The sequence below is a fragment of the Rhinolophus sinicus genome, linkage group LG09 (genome assembly GCF_036562045.2).
Source record: "Rhinolophus sinicus isolate RSC01 linkage group LG09, ASM3656204v1, whole genome shotgun sequence".
NCBI lineage: Eukaryota > Metazoa > Chordata > Mammalia > Chiroptera > Rhinolophidae > Rhinolophus > Rhinolophus sinicus.
In genome coordinates, this window is record NC_133758.1 from 48747177 (window position 1) to 48766933 (window position 19757).

General features: G+C 34.1%; 1 protein-coding gene across 15 annotated transcripts in view; it reads left to right on the plus strand.

The window, feature by feature from the left end:
- ARHGAP28 (Rho GTPase activating protein 28) overlaps window positions 1-17771 on the plus strand; it is a 177935-nt gene extending 160164 nt beyond the window's left edge. For all 15 annotated transcript variants that reach the window (XM_019755792.2, XM_019755795.2, XM_019755796.2 and 12 more), the window contains 4 exons: window positions 5118-5174; window positions 6826-6950; window positions 11421-11485; window positions 13937-17771. In XM_019755792.2, coding sequence (XP_019611351.2) covers window positions 5118-5174; window positions 6826-6950; window positions 11421-11485; window positions 13937-14031 — 342 coding nt within the window. In that variant the 3' untranslated portion in view covers window positions 14032-17771. The remainder of the gene's footprint in view (window positions 1-5117; window positions 5175-6825; window positions 6951-11420; window positions 11486-13936) is intronic.
- The last annotated feature ends 1986 nt before the right edge of the window (window positions 17772-19757 follow it).

Below are 19757 nucleotides of genomic sequence, written 5' to 3' on the forward strand. Positions count from 1 at the left end.
TATAAGAGTAATGAATATGCATTAAATGCCAGATCAGTTGTGCAGGCCATGTGCCAGAACCATGCTGAGGAGAAAGAAATGTACTCCAAAATGGGAAATATGGACAACTTCATGGAAGAAGTGGCATTTGAGCTGCATCTTAAAGGAAGGATAGCATTTTGAAGGGAGAAAGGAGGGGAAAGTTCACCCAGGGAATGGACTAGTAATACCAAGGCAGTGAGATATCACAATCATGATGAATGGCTGGCTTCCCTTATTGGTTATAGGCAAAGTGACTTCAGATCAAGTAGAACCATGACATTTATTTGGAAAAAAATTTTGATTTGTTTTGAGAGTAATTCACATAATAGAAAATTCACCATTTTAACTATTTTAAAACGTACAATTCATTGGTTTTAGTATATTCAATGTCATGCAACCATTACCACTATCTAATTCCAGAATATTTTCACCATCCCCCCAAAAAGAAACCCTATACCAATAAAGCACTCACTTCTCATTATCCCCACCCCATAGCCCCTGAAAAACACTAATCTACTGTTTGTCTCTACGGATTTACCTATTCTGGATATTTAATTTAAATGAAATCATACAATAGGTAGCCTTTTGTTTCTGACATCTTTCAATTATCTTATTGTTTTCAAGGTTCTTCCTTATTGTAGCATGTATTATTACTTCATGTCTTCCCCTGTTTTCATTTGATTTCATATCCCTCTTTAAAAAAATATATTGAGATATAACCCACATATTATACAATTCATCCATTTAAAATGTACAATTTAGTGGGTTTTAGTATATTCACAGATATGTGCAGCCAGTAACACAATTCTAGAACATTTTCATCATCTCAGAAGAAAAACCCACACCCTTTGGCCATCATCCCCGTAACCCTGCCTGCTCCATTTCCACCTCCCAGCCCTAAGCAACAAGTAATCAATCTGTTTGCTAATCTAGTTACTGTCTCTACAGAGTTCCCTATTCTGGACTTTTAATGAATGAAAATCATATGACGTGGGGTTTTTATGACTGGCTTATTTTACTTCCCATTATATTTTCATGGTTCATCCAACTAGTAGTATGTATCAGTACTTCTTTTTATGGCTGAATAATATTCCATTACATGAATACATTTCATATTGTTTATCCATTCATGCGCTGATGGACATTTGGGTTTGTTATACCTTTTAGCTATTATGAACAATGCTGTTATAAACATTAATATACAAGTTTTTTGTGACTATGTTTTCAACTCTTTTGGGTGTATGCTGGGTCATATAGCAAACCCTATGTGACTCATGTGAGGAATTGTCACCGTTTTCCAAAGCAGCTGCACAATTTTACATTCCCACTAGCAGTGTATGAGGATTCAGATTTCTCCATATCTCCACCCACACTTGGTATTATCAGAATCTTTTATTCTAACCTCCGAGTGGGTACAAAGTAATTTCTCATTGTGGTTTTGATTTGTGTTTCCCTGAAGACTTACGATGCTGAGCGTCTTTTCATGTGCTTATTGGCCGTTCATATATCTTCCTTGGAGAAATGTCTGTTTAGAATCTTCCCCATTTTTGTTTGGGTTATTTGCCTTTTCATTATTAAGTTGTAAATGTTCGTCATGTATCCTAGATTCAATTCCCTTATCAGATGTATAATTTGAAAATATTTTTTCTCGTTCTAGGAGTTGTCTTTTCAATTTGTTGATTGTATCCCTTGATGCACAAAAGTTTTAAATTATGATGGAGTATAATTTATTCACTATTTCTTTTGTTCTCATGTTTTGTTGTCATGTCTAAGAATCCTTTGTCAAATCCAAGATCATGAAGATTTTAACCCTATGTTTTCATCTAAGAATTTTATAGTTTTAGTTTTTACATTTATATCTTTGTTCCATTTTGAGTTATTTTTGATATATGAGATGGATTTGAGTTACTGTATAGCATCCATTCATTTCAGCCTGACAGACTCTCTTTAGCATTTCTTGTAGAGAAAGTCTGTTAGTAATGAATCCTCTTGGCTTTGTTTATCTGCCTTAATTTCTCCATTTTTTAAAGGATTATTTTGCCAGATACAATTTTGGTTGACAAGTTTTTCTTTCAACACTTTGAATATGTCATCCCATTGTCTTCTGGCTTCCATGGTCTCAGTTGGAAAATCAGCTGTTAATCGTATTAAGGTTCTCCTGTGTGTGATGAGTTACTTTTCTCTTGCTGCTTTCAAGATTCTTTTTATCTTTTGATAGCTTGATTGTGATGTATTTTGGTGTGGACCTCTTTGAGTTCATCCTGTTTGTAGTTTGTTTTGGATAGTTAGATCAATGTCTTTTAGCAATTTGGGGGAATTTTCAGACAATATTACTTCCAATGTTCTTTCTGTCCCTTTCTCTCTTCTCCTTCTGGGGCTCTCATTATGTATATGTTGGTGCACTTGATATTGTCCCACAGTTTCTTAGGTTCTGTTTATTTTTCTTCATTCTTTTTTCTTCCTGTTCCTCAGACTGGATAATCTCAGTTGACCTATCTTCACATTTGCTGATTTTTTTTTCTCCTGTCTCTTTAAATCTGCTGTTGATCCCCTCTAGTGGAGTTTTCATTTCAGTCAGACTTTTCAGCTCCAGAATTTCTATTTTATTTCTTTTTATTTTTTCTATATCTTTATTGATAGTCTTTGTTTGATAAGATACTGTTTTCATGGTTTCTTTAGTTTTGTAGATATGGGTCCCATTACTTCATTAAACATATTTAAGATAGTTGATTTAAAGTTTTTTTCTAGTAATATCAATGTCTAGGTTTAAAGAGTTTCTTCTGAAACTTTTTTTTCCTTTTTATGGGAGCATATTTCTTGCCATTTTTTACCTGACTCACAATTTTTTATTAAATAATGAATATTTGGAATATTATAATGTGGCAAATTTGGAAATACAATTATTTCCTCCTCCTCAGGGTTTGTTGCTGGTGCTATTATAGCTGTTGCTTATTTGTTTAGTGACTTTTCTGCTGAACTGATTTTGTAAAGTCTGTATTCTTTGTTTTGTGTGGCTGCTGAAGTCACTGTGCCGTTAGCTTTGTGGTTAGCTATTTTTTGGACAGAGATTTGCTTAAACCCCTGGAACCAAAAAACTCCAAATCTTTGCAGATGAGCTCTGTGTGTTTGTTGGGGCACATCTTCAACATTCAGCAAGGTAGCGTCTTCATTTCCTGCTTAGACCACCAGGTATGAGAGCTTAAGTTCTCTTCGGGTCTTTCCTGAACATTTGCACAGCCCCCGACATGAACGTGGCCTTCCAGATTCTCGGGACTATGTTAGATCTTTTCAAAGCTCTTATTCCTCAAAGCATCTAACCTCTAGCCTTGCCTGTAAAGCTTTTTAGTTATTCTATTGTTTTCTGCAACTCTTGTCCACTGCATCAGGCAACAATGACTAAAATATTTGCCTATAGATGTTTTCAACATTATAGCATTTTAGCATTGATAAAGTTCCAAATTAGGCAAGCTAAAGGCAAACCTTTTGAGTCACTCTTCCAGGGAGCCACCAGACAAGTCAGAACAAATAATTAGAATTCTTTGTGAATGAGGTCTTTTTTGCTCACTCCAGTACCTATATCAGGAATGCAGGCTATTATTTTCAAGGCTGTCAAAGAAATAGGAACAGAGATGGCAAAGTGTACGTTAAAATGCCACAAATCTTGTTTTTCTTACCAAGATTCAGCTGTTTTTCTTACTTAAGCACTCCCCTACTTGAACCTTTGATTTAGTATCCCAAGTCCTGAAAAAGTTGATACTGACAGTTTTTGTTAGTTTATTCATTGCTTTTATGGAGGGACAGATTTTCGGAGTCCTTACTCTTCCAATTTCACTCTGAAAAAATTTATGGCAAAAGTATGATCCGTGTGGAGCTGAAACTGAAGTCAGGTCAGGCTTTGCCAACTACTGTGTTTCCCTGAAAATAAGGCCTAGCCAGACCATCAGCTCGAATGTGTCTTTTGGAGCAAAAATTAATATAAAACCCGGTCTTAATATAATATAAGACCATGTATATAATATATAATATAGTATGATATAATATAATATAACATAACATAACATAACATAACATAACATAACATAACATAACATAACATAATGTAATATAATACCAGGTATGATATAATATAGTATAATTCTGGTCTTATATTAATTTTTGCTCCAAAAGATGCTTTATAGCTGATGGTTCGGCTAGGTCTTATTTTCGGGGAAACATGGTAGTAGTCCTATGAGCCTGGGCAAATTAAAGTATTTCTCTGAACCTCAACATTACTATAAATTGGGGATTGGGGGAGTAATATTATCTATCTCAGAGTTATCCTTAGTATCAACTCATATACTGTGTGTTTAAAGCACTTTGTAAATTGTACAGTGCTATATGAATGTTAGTTATTTCAATGTTTTAATTGTAAATAAAACCAAGGTAGAATTTAAAGTTATAATACCATGTTTTTTAATTCATAACTTTGATTGGAATAGACAGTTTATTAACAGGTTACAAATTTCAAAAGGTGGGATAAACTATAGAATAAAAATTGGCCACGTCTGACTTCCCCTCCCACAGATAAATAATGTCACCAGTGAAAGGGTATGTGTGCACAGGAACATGCAGGTATATATACTTCCAGAGAGGTGCTATGCACATACAAGCAAATATCAGTATATATTCCCCTTTTTCACACGAGTGCTAACACACATGAAGCACTGTCCCGCAACGTGCTTTACTGTCTTAGAAAATCATGGTGATTATTCCACATCAGTCCAAAAAGCTTTCTTCTCTGCTTCTTTTGCATGATATTCCATAGACACATCACAATTTATTTAAGCCATCACAATTATTGAACAGATTGTGTCCAGTCTTTTGTTATTTTGATTTATGCTTCGATGAATAAACTTGCTATACATCATTTCTCATAAATGAAGTACATTTGTAGGATAAATTTATAGATGTGGAATTGTTGGGTCAAAGTACATATACATTTTATAATTTGGTAAGTATCCCAAAATGTTTTCCATAAAGATTATACCAGTTTATACTTTATAACAACAGCTTGTTTTCCCAACATTAATCCTAAAAACTAAATGTGTTTTATTTAGGTTGCAAGCCCCAAAATATCAAAGGTACTACAAAAATCACCCTCTTCAAGAAGAATGGTAAGAAAATAAATAATTTCCTTTCCTCCCTAATTATTCTCTGGCTACGTCACCATATCTATGTATAATTTTGGTCATAATTTATCCTTCAAACTTGACATACTCAGTTTGACACCTAAAAGAATAGTACAGGAACTCAACTAACTTATGAGTCAAGATGTGTGGTCAGGCATCTGTACACAGTGTGAATACTACGGGAAGTTATAAAGAAAATTTGGTTATTATGACTCTAGGTTCAATAACGTCAGGAGTGTGGAGTTTATCATACAGAGGCTTTGTGGGGGGGTGGAAGGAGAGGGACATGAGATGACCAAGAAAGTGTTTCAGGAGTACAATCTTGGCTCCAATGAATGAGGGGCACTCTGTCCCGACACAAGTCCAAATTCCTATATACATTCCTTGCCATGCTCTCCTGGTTCTTACTGGTATTAGGAGAATAGCACAATAAGAACTGACCCTATTTTAAAATATTTTATATTAGTTCCTAGTGCTGCCATAACAAAATACCACAAACTGAGTGGCTCAAAACAATAAAAATTTACTCTCTCACAGTTCTGGAGGTTAGTAGTCCAAAATCAAGATGTTGGTTTTGTCAGTTCCTTCTGAGTATGTGAGAGAAGGATCTGTTCTTGACATCATTCCTAGCCAGTAACCACTGATGTTTGTTAATCTGTGCCTCCATCTTTATATGGCACTTCCCTGTATACATATCTTTTCCTTTTACAAGGACAACAGTCGTATAGGATTAAGGGCCTACCCTACTCTAGTGTGACCTCACCTTAGGTAATTATATCTACAATGACCCTATTTCCAAGTTAGGTCATCTTCTCAGGTATTGGGGGTTAGGACTTCAGCATATCTTTGTGATGACAGTTCAATGCAAAATGTATTCCTTTTGGGGTATATAGTGAATCAATTCCCATAAATCTACATCAACAATACCATCCTTTGAGAATGCACAGATTTAAAGTGATTACCTGAAGAGTAGCAGATCCTTAGATACAAGTTTATTTCTCTTCATCGCTAGATAGGGAATTTTTTAAACAATCAAAATTTTGAACAAAGAAATTTTCCAGTTAATCCTGGCAAAAGAGAAATTTTGTTAATTTGACAGCAAAATTCTTTGACTATTTCATTTAGTAGAGAGCTCCAAAGTCCCTAGGCCAATCACGTCATGTGAATCAGACTCCCTTCCCCAGTAGTAGTGTATGCTCTGCTCTTCCCAGTGTTATCAGCACACCTTGGGGGATCACGTTTCAAGTGGCCATCTATTTTCTAATTGTTCCTTAAATTTTTCAGAAGATTGATTTTAAAATATATTGAAATCGGAATTCTGCTGAAAATAGGCTTATTTGGGACATTGTTCAAGGAAATGAAGGAATAGAAACATCAGATTTTTCTCACAATCCAGTTTTACTTCTCGAGATTTTAAGGCATTACAGTAAGACTTAAGTGTACAGTGACGGTAAAATCCCAGATTAAGTTTCATTGAATCTCTTTTTATGAAGCAGTGTTTCATTCTAGTTAAATGCTGATCATGTTTACATGATTTCCTAATTCAGAGTGCCACTGATTTCATATCTCTTAAGTGCAATCATTGAATAGATCATCCTAATTTGACAGAATGTACTAAACTTTTCCTCATTGGCAGTCTGACGTGCCGGAAGGAGTCATAAGGGTTCATGCTCCACTTCTCTCGAAGGTGTCCATGGCCATTCAACTCAATAGTCAAACCAAAGCCAAAGACATACTGGCAAAATTTCAATATGAGAACAGGTGAGTAAACGTGAGTAAAGGTCTCTGTACAAAGACAATGAAATTTTACCAGATGAGTTCCTTTCCAGCAATTTTCAAATTTGGCCTTTTTGAAAAATTAGAACCTGTTACTTTGGGGACTTTACCAATAGATGAAGTTAGTAGACCAGAGAATTGTTGGTAACAGAAGTTTTGTTTTTTTAAAGGAATTTCTATAAATGGAATTTTTTTTATTGAGGTATAATTGACATATAATATTATATTCATTTCTGGTGTACAACATAATTATTTGATATTTGTATGTATTGTAAAATGATAACCACAGTAAGTCTAGTTAACGTTCATTACTATGTGTAGTACAAAATTTTTTTCTTGTGATGAGAAATTTTAAGATGTGCTTTCACCGCAACTTTCAAATATGCAATATAGTATTATTAACTATAGTCATCATGCTTTATATTACACCCCATGACTTACTTATTTTATAACTGGAAGTTTGTACCTTTTGATCACCTTTACCCATTTTGCCCAACCCCACCCCCCCAACTCTGGCAGCCACTAATCTTTTCTATGTATCTGAGAGATTGGTTTTTTGTTGTTCTTTTATGGCTTTTTGGTTTCTTAGATTCCAGATATAAGTGAGATCATATGGTATTTGTCTTTCTCTGTGTGATTTCTCTTAGCATAATGCCCTCAAAGTCCATACATATTGTTGCAAATGGAAAGATATCATTTTTGATGGCTGAATAACATTCCATGATACATAGTTGCATTTCCCTGATGGTTAGTGATGTTGAGCATCTTTTCATGAACCTGCTGACTATCTGTATGTCTTCTTTGGAAAAATGCCTATTCAGATCTTTTGCCCACTTTCTAATGTTTGTTTGTTTATTTGTTTTGCTATTGAGTTATATGAGTTTTTATATATTTTGGGTATTAATACCTTATGATGTATGGTTTGCAAATATTTTCTACCATTAAATGTGTTGCCTTTTCATTTTTTTGGATGGTTTCCTTTGCTGTGCAGATCTTTTTAGTTTGATGTAGTCTACTTGTTTATTTTTGCTTTCGCTGCCTTGCATTTGGTGTCAGGTTCAAAAAACCATTGCCAAGACCAATGTCAAATAGCTTACCGCTTACCGGTATGTTTTTTTCTAGGAGTTTTATGATTTTCGGTCTTTATTAAAGTATTTTATTTTGAATTACTTTTTGTGTATGGTTTAAGATTACAAATGGGATTCCTAACAGGATACTTGTTCTGTCTTGGTGTCTTTATTTACTCAATGAATTTTACTTTTTACTAGAATAAAAATTATAGCAAGTTAGTTTTGTAAATCTCCTGATATTATTCCAGACTCCAATGAGCTTTAACATGCCTATATCAGATAAAGTTAATGTAGTTAAGTGAACATCATACCTGTTGCTTTCCTTAAAACATACTATCAATAAACCTTGGGATCAGAATATTTAAAAAAAAAAAAATCTTGGAAGTATATATGTATCTGCCATAAATTGCCTTGAAAGAGTATAAATAATACTTTTTGTCTAAGTATGCTTATTCAAGGATAAACATTTGCCCTGAGATTTTTAAAAGATGAGAAACAATCATTTAAATTTGTCCATTAGAGAGCAGGTACAGTTTGATGGTCTGTAATCAAACTCGCATGGATATTCTTAAAAAGAGGCTTTGAAATCATATTAAAAGGAGTACCCATGTTGAGCAAAAAAATTCAGCTGCAAAAGATTACATACTGCAAGACTCCATTTATATAATATTTTTTACATTACAAAATTTTAGAAATGCAGGATAGATCAGTGATTACCAGGGATTGGGGAGGGGTGATTGTGGGGGGAGGGTGAGATGAGTGTGGTTATAAAAGAGCAACACAAAGGACCTTTGTGGTGTTGGAACTGATGTCTTGACTGTGGTGGTCAATAAAAACCTCTGTAAAATTGTATTGAATTTAAAACACACACAAATTAGTACATTAAAATGGGAAATCTGAGTAGGATAGGTGTATTGTATCAATGTCAACATCCTGATTATGACATTTCACTATAGTTTTGTAAAATCTTACCTCTAGGGAGAACTGGGCAAAGAGTAATATCTCTGTTGTTTCTTACAACTACATGTGAATCTATAATTACCTCAACAAAACTTCAATTAAAAGAAAAACAGAAGTAGCCAACAAAAGTAATCTATGGTGTTAGAAGTCAGGACAGTGGTTTTCTGTGAGAGTGAAGGTTACTGACTAAGAAGTCATGACAGTGGCTTCTAAAACATTCCTTTTTAGATAAAGGGGCTGGTTACATGGTGTGTGCACTTCATAAATGTTTTATACTTATTATGTGATCAGATATGTATAGCTTTCATAGAAAAGAAAAGAATAGACAGAGGCCAACAGGAGCTCCAAACATTTACTCCTCTGATTACATTTACTGCTGCTGGCCCTGACACCTAACACTGTCAATAGTTACCACTAGGTAGTAATAGACAGACTTGAAATTCCATTCAAGGAATTTAGGCATCCAATAGATTTCTACTTACATAGGTAGACCTTTTGTAGAAAGAAAATTTTGGATCATAGCCCCCCCCCCCCAAAAAAAAAAAAATGAACCTTGATCTAAACCTCGTATCTTATATATAAAAAAAAAAACCAAATGGATCATAGAATTAAATGTAAAACGTGAAACTATAAAACTTTTGGAAAATTACATAGGACATAACCTTTGTTATATAGGGCTAGTGACGAGTTCTTAGACTTAACATCAAAAGCATGATCCATCGGAGATAAAAATTTATAAATTAGACTTCATCAAAATTGAAAATTTCTACACTGAAAGACCCTGTGAAAAGGATGAAAAGACAAGCTACAGACTTGAAGAAAATATATACAACACATATCCAACAAAGGACTAGTACCTAGAATAAATAAAGTAAAAACCCAAATAATCCAATTTGAAAATTTGCAAAAAACATGAACAGACATTTCAACAAAGAGCATATACAGGTGACAAATATGGACATAAAAAAGTGTTCAGTATCTTTAATCATTAATACCTATGAAAATGGGTAAAATGAAAAATAGTGACAACACCAAATACTGGCAAAGATACAGAGAAACTGGATCACTCATACATTGGTGATGGGTATGTAAAATGGTATAAAGTCACTCTGTAAGACGGTTTGACTTTTTTTTTTTTTTTTTGGTAAAACTAAATATGCAATTATGTGGACCCAGCATTCACACTCCTGGGCATTTATCCCAAAGGCATTAAGACTGTTTCACACAAAAAGCTGTACACAAATGATTATGTTAGCTTTATTTATAATAATCAAAAACTGTAAAAATAAAAACAGATATTCTTCAACAGGTAATAATGACTAAACAAACTACAGTATATCCATAGCATGGTAAGCTACTCAGCAATAAAAATGCAACTACTTGGGTGACTCTCCAGGAATTTATGCTGATTGAGAAAAGCCAATACAAGAGTTCCATTTACATAACATTTTGAAATGATAAATGTTTAGAAATGTAGAATAGAATAGAGGATAACGACTGGGGGTGGGGATAGGAATGAGGACCGGGAGGGGGCTATAAAAGGGAATTTGTGACAATGGAAATGTTCTGTATCTTGACTGAATCATTGTCAGCATTCTGGTTGTGATGTCGCACTAGAGTCTTTCAATACTTTACTATTAGAGGAAACTGGGTAAAGGGTGCACAGGATATGTCTGTATAATTTCTTATAACTGCATGCAAATTTACAATTATCTCAAAAAGTTTAATTAAACAAAGAAGAAAGCACATATCCTTCTTCCTTACAATAGAGAGAGGACAATCTTTGAAGTAACTAAGATGAAAGTCATTCCTGAAGTGGGATGGAGATCAGCAATGACTTTTCCAGACTCTTCTACCCCAGCATTCTAGTCTGGGGTAGAAAATTATATTGGGCAATTATCTTCTCTGACTTGCTTTTATTATATCACTATAGAGCAGAGACATAATTAAATCAACATTAGACAGCAAAACTTAGGCAAGCTTAGAAATGTGACATGGGCTGAGGAGAGAATCCCATTCAATTTTTGGCAAATACACAAATGAAATCTGACTTATTTTGAACTGAGAGTAATGCGACCAGTGACAGGGCAGTATTAAACATCCAGCTGCTTGTTGGCCAGCCTTGATATGCCAGCTCTTTGAAATGGAGCTGACAGTTGTGGACAGAATGTGTTCCGGGTTGCTGGCGAGCACCACGGCATCCATCTTGGGGTCGAATAGTCCCATCCTCTCTGTGCCTCAGATGCTTGTCTGTGTTGAACAAACAAAAAAAAGTTTTTACCATAACTTCAGTCATAATAATGATTTGTGGCGTGTATTTCACTCAAGGCAGAATGAATTGTGTGTTGCCATGGTTATTTAATCTACAAATTTACCTCAGATCATGAAAGAGGGTTAAAATTACATTGCTTTCTCCTTTTTTCAGTCATGGTTCATCAGAATGCATTAAAATTCAGAACCAAAGGTTATATGAAATTGGAGGAAATATAGGTAAGAATTCTTTAACAATTTTTATTCCTAATTTCTCTGATTTCTCTAAAAGACATACAATGCTATTATTGTAAAAGTATATTTTACAAGCTTCATAGATATAAATTCAAAGTCAGTATGTTTCTGATATTTTTAATATCATGTAAGAACAGTATGACTTTCCAAAAGTATTTTCAAAATTTTAGTTGACATGGAGTAGACTTTTGAGTCTTATAAATGTGACTCAAACCTGGAAAGTCTCTTTCTGGAGATTCATGTAAAACAAAGAAAAGAACATCATAGAACTTTCAGATTCATGACAGCTTCTTTTTTAACTTTTCTGCTTTCACTCTCAGCTCAAGTTCATCTTCCTATTTCCCTGAGGGGTTAAAAAAGGAATCAAAAGAAAATTGATTGTTAGCAAGTAAACTTCCCTCTAATTGCTTCTGTGTCCATATCTTCTGCTTGCCCTCCTTCACCGTCCAGATGAAATATCTGTGCTCCTATTTAAGACCAGAACCTCCACTCATGCCTTACTTTGTGTCCCCTCCTGCCCAGTTAGGACATTGATCTGGTCATTCCCCCATTTTCTCGTATATCACAGCTTTTCCCTCCAACTGCATCATTTTTATCTGCATAAAAATTTGGGTAATTACTCTCATCTTTAAAAAATTCTCTCTTGACCCTCTTCAGGTCAACTCCCACTTTACTGTTCCACAACTGTTCCACTTTACAGCAAAAACTCCTGAATCAGTTGTCTATATTCCAATTTCTTCCTCTTGTTCTCTCTTAAAACCACTCCAGTCAAGCTTTACCCTTCAACACTTCATCAAAATTGCTCTTGTCTAAGTCACCAGAGAACTCTTATGTTGTGAAATCCAACAGTTCAGTCTGTCTTTATAACTGCCTGAGTTGATCTTTCCCTTCTTTGAAAAAACACTTTCTTCACCTGGTCTCAAGGAAAACGTAAGCTTCTGGCTTTCCTCCCACTTCACTGGCTAATCCTTATAAGTCTCTTTTTCCTGGTACTTCTCATCTTCTCAACCTCTTAAGTCTGGAGAGCTGTAAGACTGTTCTCTATCTATACTTAACTTCCTTGGTGAGCTCAGTTCACCTCACTGCTTTGACTACACCTGTATGCTGATGCCTCTCACATTTACATCCAACCTTGCATATTCAGTCACCTGGCATATTCTGCCTTGGGGCCTTCGCATTTCCTCCGATTTTTGCCCATAACGCTCTCTTTCACATTGTTCATTTCTCACTTCCTTGCTTCATTCAGGCCACTGTATCTCCTTCTCGATATGACCTTCCTGGATCATACCCTCTCTATGTTCCTTCCCTGCTTTGTTGTGCTCTAATGTTCTTATCACCATCAGACTTGCTTTGTATTATACCTGCTCATTTGCTAGTTGCCTTTGCCACTTTGAGAATGTAAGCACCTTGAAGGCAAGTATTTTGACTGTCTAATGCATTGCTGTAGCCCCAGCCCCTAGAGTATTTCCTGGAACATAATAACTCTCAATAAATATTTGATAAATGAATGAATCAGGCAGGCACTCAGATCTTGGTAACATTTCAAACACTGTACATAAAGATTTTCAAATGTATTTGCCACACAGAATGACCTTATTGTTGTTATTTCCAGATCTCCTGTCTATGGGTATTATAGCCATTGTAAAGAAACTAAAGTGAACTTGCTTTTAATCTTCTCTAGTCCTGGTCAAGTTACTATCTGTATAACCATTAGAGGACATGTATTATAATATAAATTATCAGTTTATACCCTAAACAAGTTCTTGCCATATTTTTCTAATAGATGTGGTGAGTCTAGGGAAGAACCCTTTGCCTATGGTTGATATGTCTGTTTTTTCAACATGGGATTTATTTGAAGTACTTAACAATCAGAAGGAAATGAAGGAAGGAGGGGAGGAAGGCAGGAGGCCTTTGTTAAGAAATTGTAAAATGTATTTACAGTCATGCTTTTGGTCAATAATGAACTGCATATAGGACAATGTTCCCATAACATTATAATGGAGCAGAATAGTTCCTAGTGACATTGTAGCTGTCGTGATGTTATAGTGCAACACATTACTCACATGTTTGTGGTGATGACAGTGTAAACAAACCGACTGTGCTGCTTGTCCTATAAAAGTATAGCACATAGAATTATAGTACTGGCTGTACCATCTAGATTCGTGTAAGCACACTGTGATTTTCACCTAAATTTTTCTTTGTCTCATTATATATTTTAATTGTTTATTGTTCGTCAAGGTCAGTAAAGATATGGAAGTGTCTCCTAACTAAATCACTCAACTCTATAAACAATAAGGAAAGCATTTACTGTACTTATTTTTGGCTAAGAGAACTATATTGGCCTTATTCGAAACTTACAAACACATACATACATGCACCCGCACACACAGCAATGTTCACTCTTAAAAACGTTCTCTGATTTTCTCTTTCTTTTAGGACAGCATTGCTTGGATCTAGATGCTTATATATTGGATGTGTATCATGTAAATCCTCACGCAGAATGGGTGATTAAACCACAATCAAGTTTTTGAAATACCACCCCAAAATGGCAGCTATTGTGTATTATATGCCAAGAACATTCTACAGTAAGTAGGGGAGGAAAAAGACTTCTTTTGACATGTTTATTCCTATAACCCTCTTGGTGTTTCCTGGTCCAAGTGGTATCTCCCAGCATTGTTAGTGTGAACTATGGAAGAGGAGCTGCTTAACCATTTGAGCTGAAGCTTTCTCATGACGGGTCTTTGACAAGAGTGAAGGAAAGAAGTTGTGATCCTTCCTGAACAAAGGCCAATCTAGAATAGGAACTCTGATCATTTCTAGTACCTTGACTTCACAGCAGAAATGAACTTGGTCCTATACCTGGGATAAGAAACGTTGGTCCTTATGTAGCAAATGCTACCAAATAGAAGAGGTGGAAAAACAATTTTTATACTTATGATATATACATATATTGACCTTTTTGAGCAAGAATGCCAGAAATATCAACAATGTCTGCTCTGCAAAATGATTCAGATCTACTTTCGAAAGGGAATAATTTTCTAAAGTTACTCAATATTTATGCTCTGACTTGTTCCTGAATTAAAGAAGGAGGAACTTCTGTTTAAAGAACACTGTATTAGTGTGTATGTTGTACTGCATCGTGACTAGCAGCATTCTGGTATAAATGAACATTGCTTTTTCCTGGACAATTGAAAACTGATGTTTTTAAAGCTTATTTCCTTATGATCACAGGTCCTCCTAGTGAAGCTTAGTATGACAAAGGGTGTTCCTTACACTTTCACAACCTGTAGTCAGAAGTCACAGAGCCTCTATTTTTCTCATTGTGATTATGGTGCTTAATGAATAGCTTTCCATGTGCCAGGCACTGATTTCCTTTCCTGATCAAACATATTTTACATTTCACAACTGTAGATAGTCACTTCTCCACTTATTCCACTTATCATCAGTTTTAAACAAATGGCTAACAGATGACAGGTAAAAATACAGAACTACCTTTATCCAACTGTTCTTTATCCAAGAGTGCTGAAAAATACTGTGTTATATTCAGATTTTACATGCTGTAAAAGCAGATTTTGTTTCTATTCATCAGTCGTAGACATAGCCAAGCATTGTGGATTAGCATCAGACTTTAAAATCAGATGCATATTTCGTAAGCAAAAAACTGTCTCTCTAATCAAGATCCTGTGGAGCCATTTTCCAGTACTGCATGCAACTGGTAAGAACACACAGTCCCCCACGATTCTAACTGACATCAAATCTAAAATGTGCTGAGGGGTCAGACAGCTCTGCCTTTCATCTTGAGATGTATACCTTCCTAGAAATGGAACAGAGGTCTCATTTGTCCCACACGTGTGCTTTCTATTAGAATCTACAGATTTAGATTTTGATGAATTTATATAAGTTTTCATGAGATTTAACACTCCAATAACTCTCTTGCAGTTCAAACAATAGACAAAATTCCTTACAAATGCAGAAAACCTTTTATCTACTTACCAACTCTTGAAACTTAATGTGATAATAATTTATGCCCATACATAGAAGAAAATGTTTATATGATGCATTATGCCTTGATGTCTATAAAAACATTACTTATATTCAACATGTAGATAATTCCATTTCTGGCTATTAGGATTTTGGTATATTTTTATAGAAAACTCAAATATCTGTTCATTTTATATATTTGAGAACTTTCTGTTCCTTTTCCTACAAACACATTAGAAAATAAACATGTTCTGTAAGTTTATATTTATTCTTAATATTTCATCAATTTTTCAATATATGGCTAATTGATGGCATGTGAGTTTACATAATGAATTTCAAGAGGCAGAAAAAATGCTTTTATCATTTTTGCAATTCAAACAGGAGTAAACATTTCACTTTATGTAGTTGCTAATATGAAAGACATAAGAGGACAGTAATTTATGCCTACACACACGAAATAAATTCTTCAGATTAGCTACCTTACACTTCTATGTATAGATGAAAACTATGGCTGAATTATCTGATTGTATTTCGTATCATTTAGAATAAATTCTGTTATGTTTATATAGAAAATTCACAGATCTATTCATTTAATTTTTTGTTTGGGACTTTTCATTTCTTTTGACTGAAAACACATTAGAACCTATTCATAGGTTCTAAAGGTTTCAAAATTTATTCCACTTGTCATCAGTTTTAAACAAATGGCTAACAGATGACAGGTAAAAACAATAAGTTTCTGAATTTCTTACCCATTTTTGTGTGTTTTCGAATGTCGAAACTTAGCTGAGTCAAAAACTTGAATCACTTTAACGTATGGAAGGGCTTGTGACAACTTTCAAATAACTGTATAATATGGAAGGCCATGTCAATCCCAATATCATTATCCAATGATAACTTGTATTCTTAGTTATAGGGTAAACTAAATGACTAGAGAAGAATTTTCAGTAGACACAGACTAATTTTTAGGTGGGTAAAGAGGTATTTTTTACTAAGTTTATCCTTAAAGAATAAACAAACCCCTACACAATTAAAATTCAAAAATTCCTGTCTCCTAAGTATTGGAAAAACTATCTTTGCCTTATCAAGAATTGTTTTAAAATAGTTACAGTGATCTGTAAAAATAGTATATTTGCCAAAAAAAAAAAAAAAAAAGCAGAGTCAGATACTGAGCTTCTAAATTCTATTCTTAATATAAGCTTCCCACCCCACCTTATCCCAAGTGCTCTTGGTGTACATTTAGGAAAATAATACCCAGGAAAGTATTAGAGAAAGTTAACATTTTAGGAACATTTATTTATTCATAAAACACCCTACAACTGGCTCACTTTCTCAATCATTCTGCAAAAGAGGATCCCTTTGTTAAGCAGCTCACTTGGGGATATAATAATCTTGGAGTGAATGATCTTCGGACAAACTGGAATATTAATTCCTTTACAATGTATATACAGTATAAACTACCTCACTCGCCTTTCTTGGGAAAAAGAAATCAATGGACTTTAACAATTTTTGTTGCAAACTGTCCTTGAGTCTTACTATTTGTCACTTCACTTAGCATTCAATGTACATTTAATAATATACATTTAATGGTGTAAAATATTTTTAAGCAAAAGCTTTACAGCCAAAATACTCTGTAATCGGTGGTATATTCTGAGAGAATTCTGTCCCTTAGTCATTGTCCTGTGTGTTTAACCATACTGAGGTGCAGGTTTTCAAGTGTAGGAATTAATATTCCTCTCTTCTTTTTAGGCATTTTTTCAACTGCTTTCACCCTGTTTTACTTGACTGAAAAGAAAGATGAGATTAAAATTTCCCTTCTTTCTATCAAGCATATTTCAACTGTTTTTCCACAAATGTATTACACGCCTGAAAAGAATACATATTATGGAATTGAATAGTTCCTAGTTTCTGACAGGCATTTTCAACTCTTTTCCATAAATATGCCACTTAATAAATTATATGACATGGATTAAAATGTTTCTTTCAAGCAGTTTTACACAAATGTTTCTTTCAGCAGTTTTACACACACACACACACACACACACACACACACACACACATACACACACCTTAATTTAAAAATAACGTATTTTCTTTCAGGCATTTTCCAACTGTTTTCTAAAACTATGTGATTTGATTGAAAAATCAGATAATGTCACAAGGATTGTCAATGTTTTATGTTGTCTCCCATCTCAAAAGTTATAATTCTTTTGTCTCATCCTCTTTCATTGTTAAGTATAATATGTATGTTGCATTTTATCCATAAAAATAAAAAGAAAAAAACTAAAATCACTGTCACGAGAATTCTTGTATTTAACTACTCCAAGTGCACTATGAATGATGCTGATGAAAGAACAGGAGCTTTAAAGTCAGGTTTATTTCTGAGCTCAGTCTCTGTCACTTACTAGACAGATGGTGGTGGTCTTGTGCACAAGCTATGTGGCACTATGGTCATGGTGGACGGTTGTGGTAGGGGATAGAGTGAATCAACAAAAACTAATTTCTAAATTTGTTTGAGTCATGCTTTGACTTGACAGGTGTTTAATACATACTTAGAATATTTTTTCAATAGATTTGGAAAAGACAGGTGACAAGATTTAATACCCATTCATGAGTTTTTCTTTTTAATTGAACATTTTACTATATATCTGTGCAAAAGTCAAGAAAAAAGAAAGAAGAAATAAAACAGTCTCTATTTGAAAATGATGACTCTTGGCATAGAAAAGCCTAAGGTATCATCAACTATAAAACTAATAAGATAATTTAGCAAGATCATGACATAAGATTATTATAGGAAAATCAATTATATTTTTATTAGCAGCAAAAAATTGGAAAATAAAATTTTAACTTACATATACTATAGCATCAAGAAACATGAAATACTTATGAATACTTTTAACAAAATATGTGTAAAACATGTATGCCAAAAAATACAAAATATTTTTGGTAGACATTAAAGATAGTTAAATAAATGTATAGCTACACCATGTTTCTGGATGGAAAGAGATAAATGAAAGAGAATTAACAAGATGTCAGTTCTCCACAAATCTGTAGATTCAATGCAATCCCAATCATAATACCAGTAGAAATTTTAGGTAGAAATTGACAAACTAATTGTAAAATTTATATGAAAATGTAAAGGATCTAGAATATCTAAAGTAATCTTTAAAAAAAAGGAACAAAGTTGGATTTAGAATGAGTGGTTTCAAGACTTACTATAAGGCTACAGCTACCAAGGAAATACAGAATACAGATAAACACCTACATCAATGAAACAAAATAGAGCACATAACAAAATAGAGCCAGTGCATTTATATGGTCATTTGATTTTCAACACAGGTGCCAAAGTGACCCTGTGAGGAAAGAAAACTTAAGACAGATGGCACTAGAACAATCAGATGTCTATAAAGCAAAACAAAAGTTGACCCCGTCAGAGGATACACAAAAATTCATCCAAAATAGATCATAAAATTAATTATAAAACCTAAAACAATGAGGCCTTTAGAAGAAAACAAAGGAGAATAGCTTTGTAACTTGAGGATGGGCAAAGATTTCTTAGAAACAGCAACACTTATAAAAGAAAAAAACTGATAAATTAGACTTCAAAAAAATTTAAAACTGCGTATCCAAAAAGACCATGAAATCAAATAAGCAAACCATTGATAGGGAAAAATATATATATTTGTAAAGCATATACTTGACAAAAGACTGATATTCAGTATATATAAAGAACTCATGAAAAGACAACCCAATTTTTTTAAATGGACATAACATTTGAACAACACTTCATGAAAGAGGACATACAAATGGCCAATAAGCACATGAAAGCATATTTATTAACATGTGCCGTTAGGGAAATGCAAATTAAAACCACTATGAAATACCAATACATACCCACCAGAACGGTTAAAATTAAAAACACTGATTGTTCTGAGTGTGAAAGAATCAAAACTCATAATTTTCGACAGCAGCTTAAAAATGGGAAAGGCCACTTTGGAAATGGGTCTAGCAGTTTCTTATCAAACTAACCATACACCTACCCTATGACACAGCAATTCTAGGTATTTACCCCAAAGCAAACATCCATCCCCAAAAACATTTGTATAAGCATTTTCATAACAGCTTTAATAATATCCCAAAACAGGGAACATCTTGGTTACCCACAATAGGACAATAGGTAAACTGTGGTACATTCATACGATGCAACAACACTGAGCAATCAGAAGGAGTAACTGATACAAATAACAACATGAAGGAATCTCAGACACAACATGCTGAG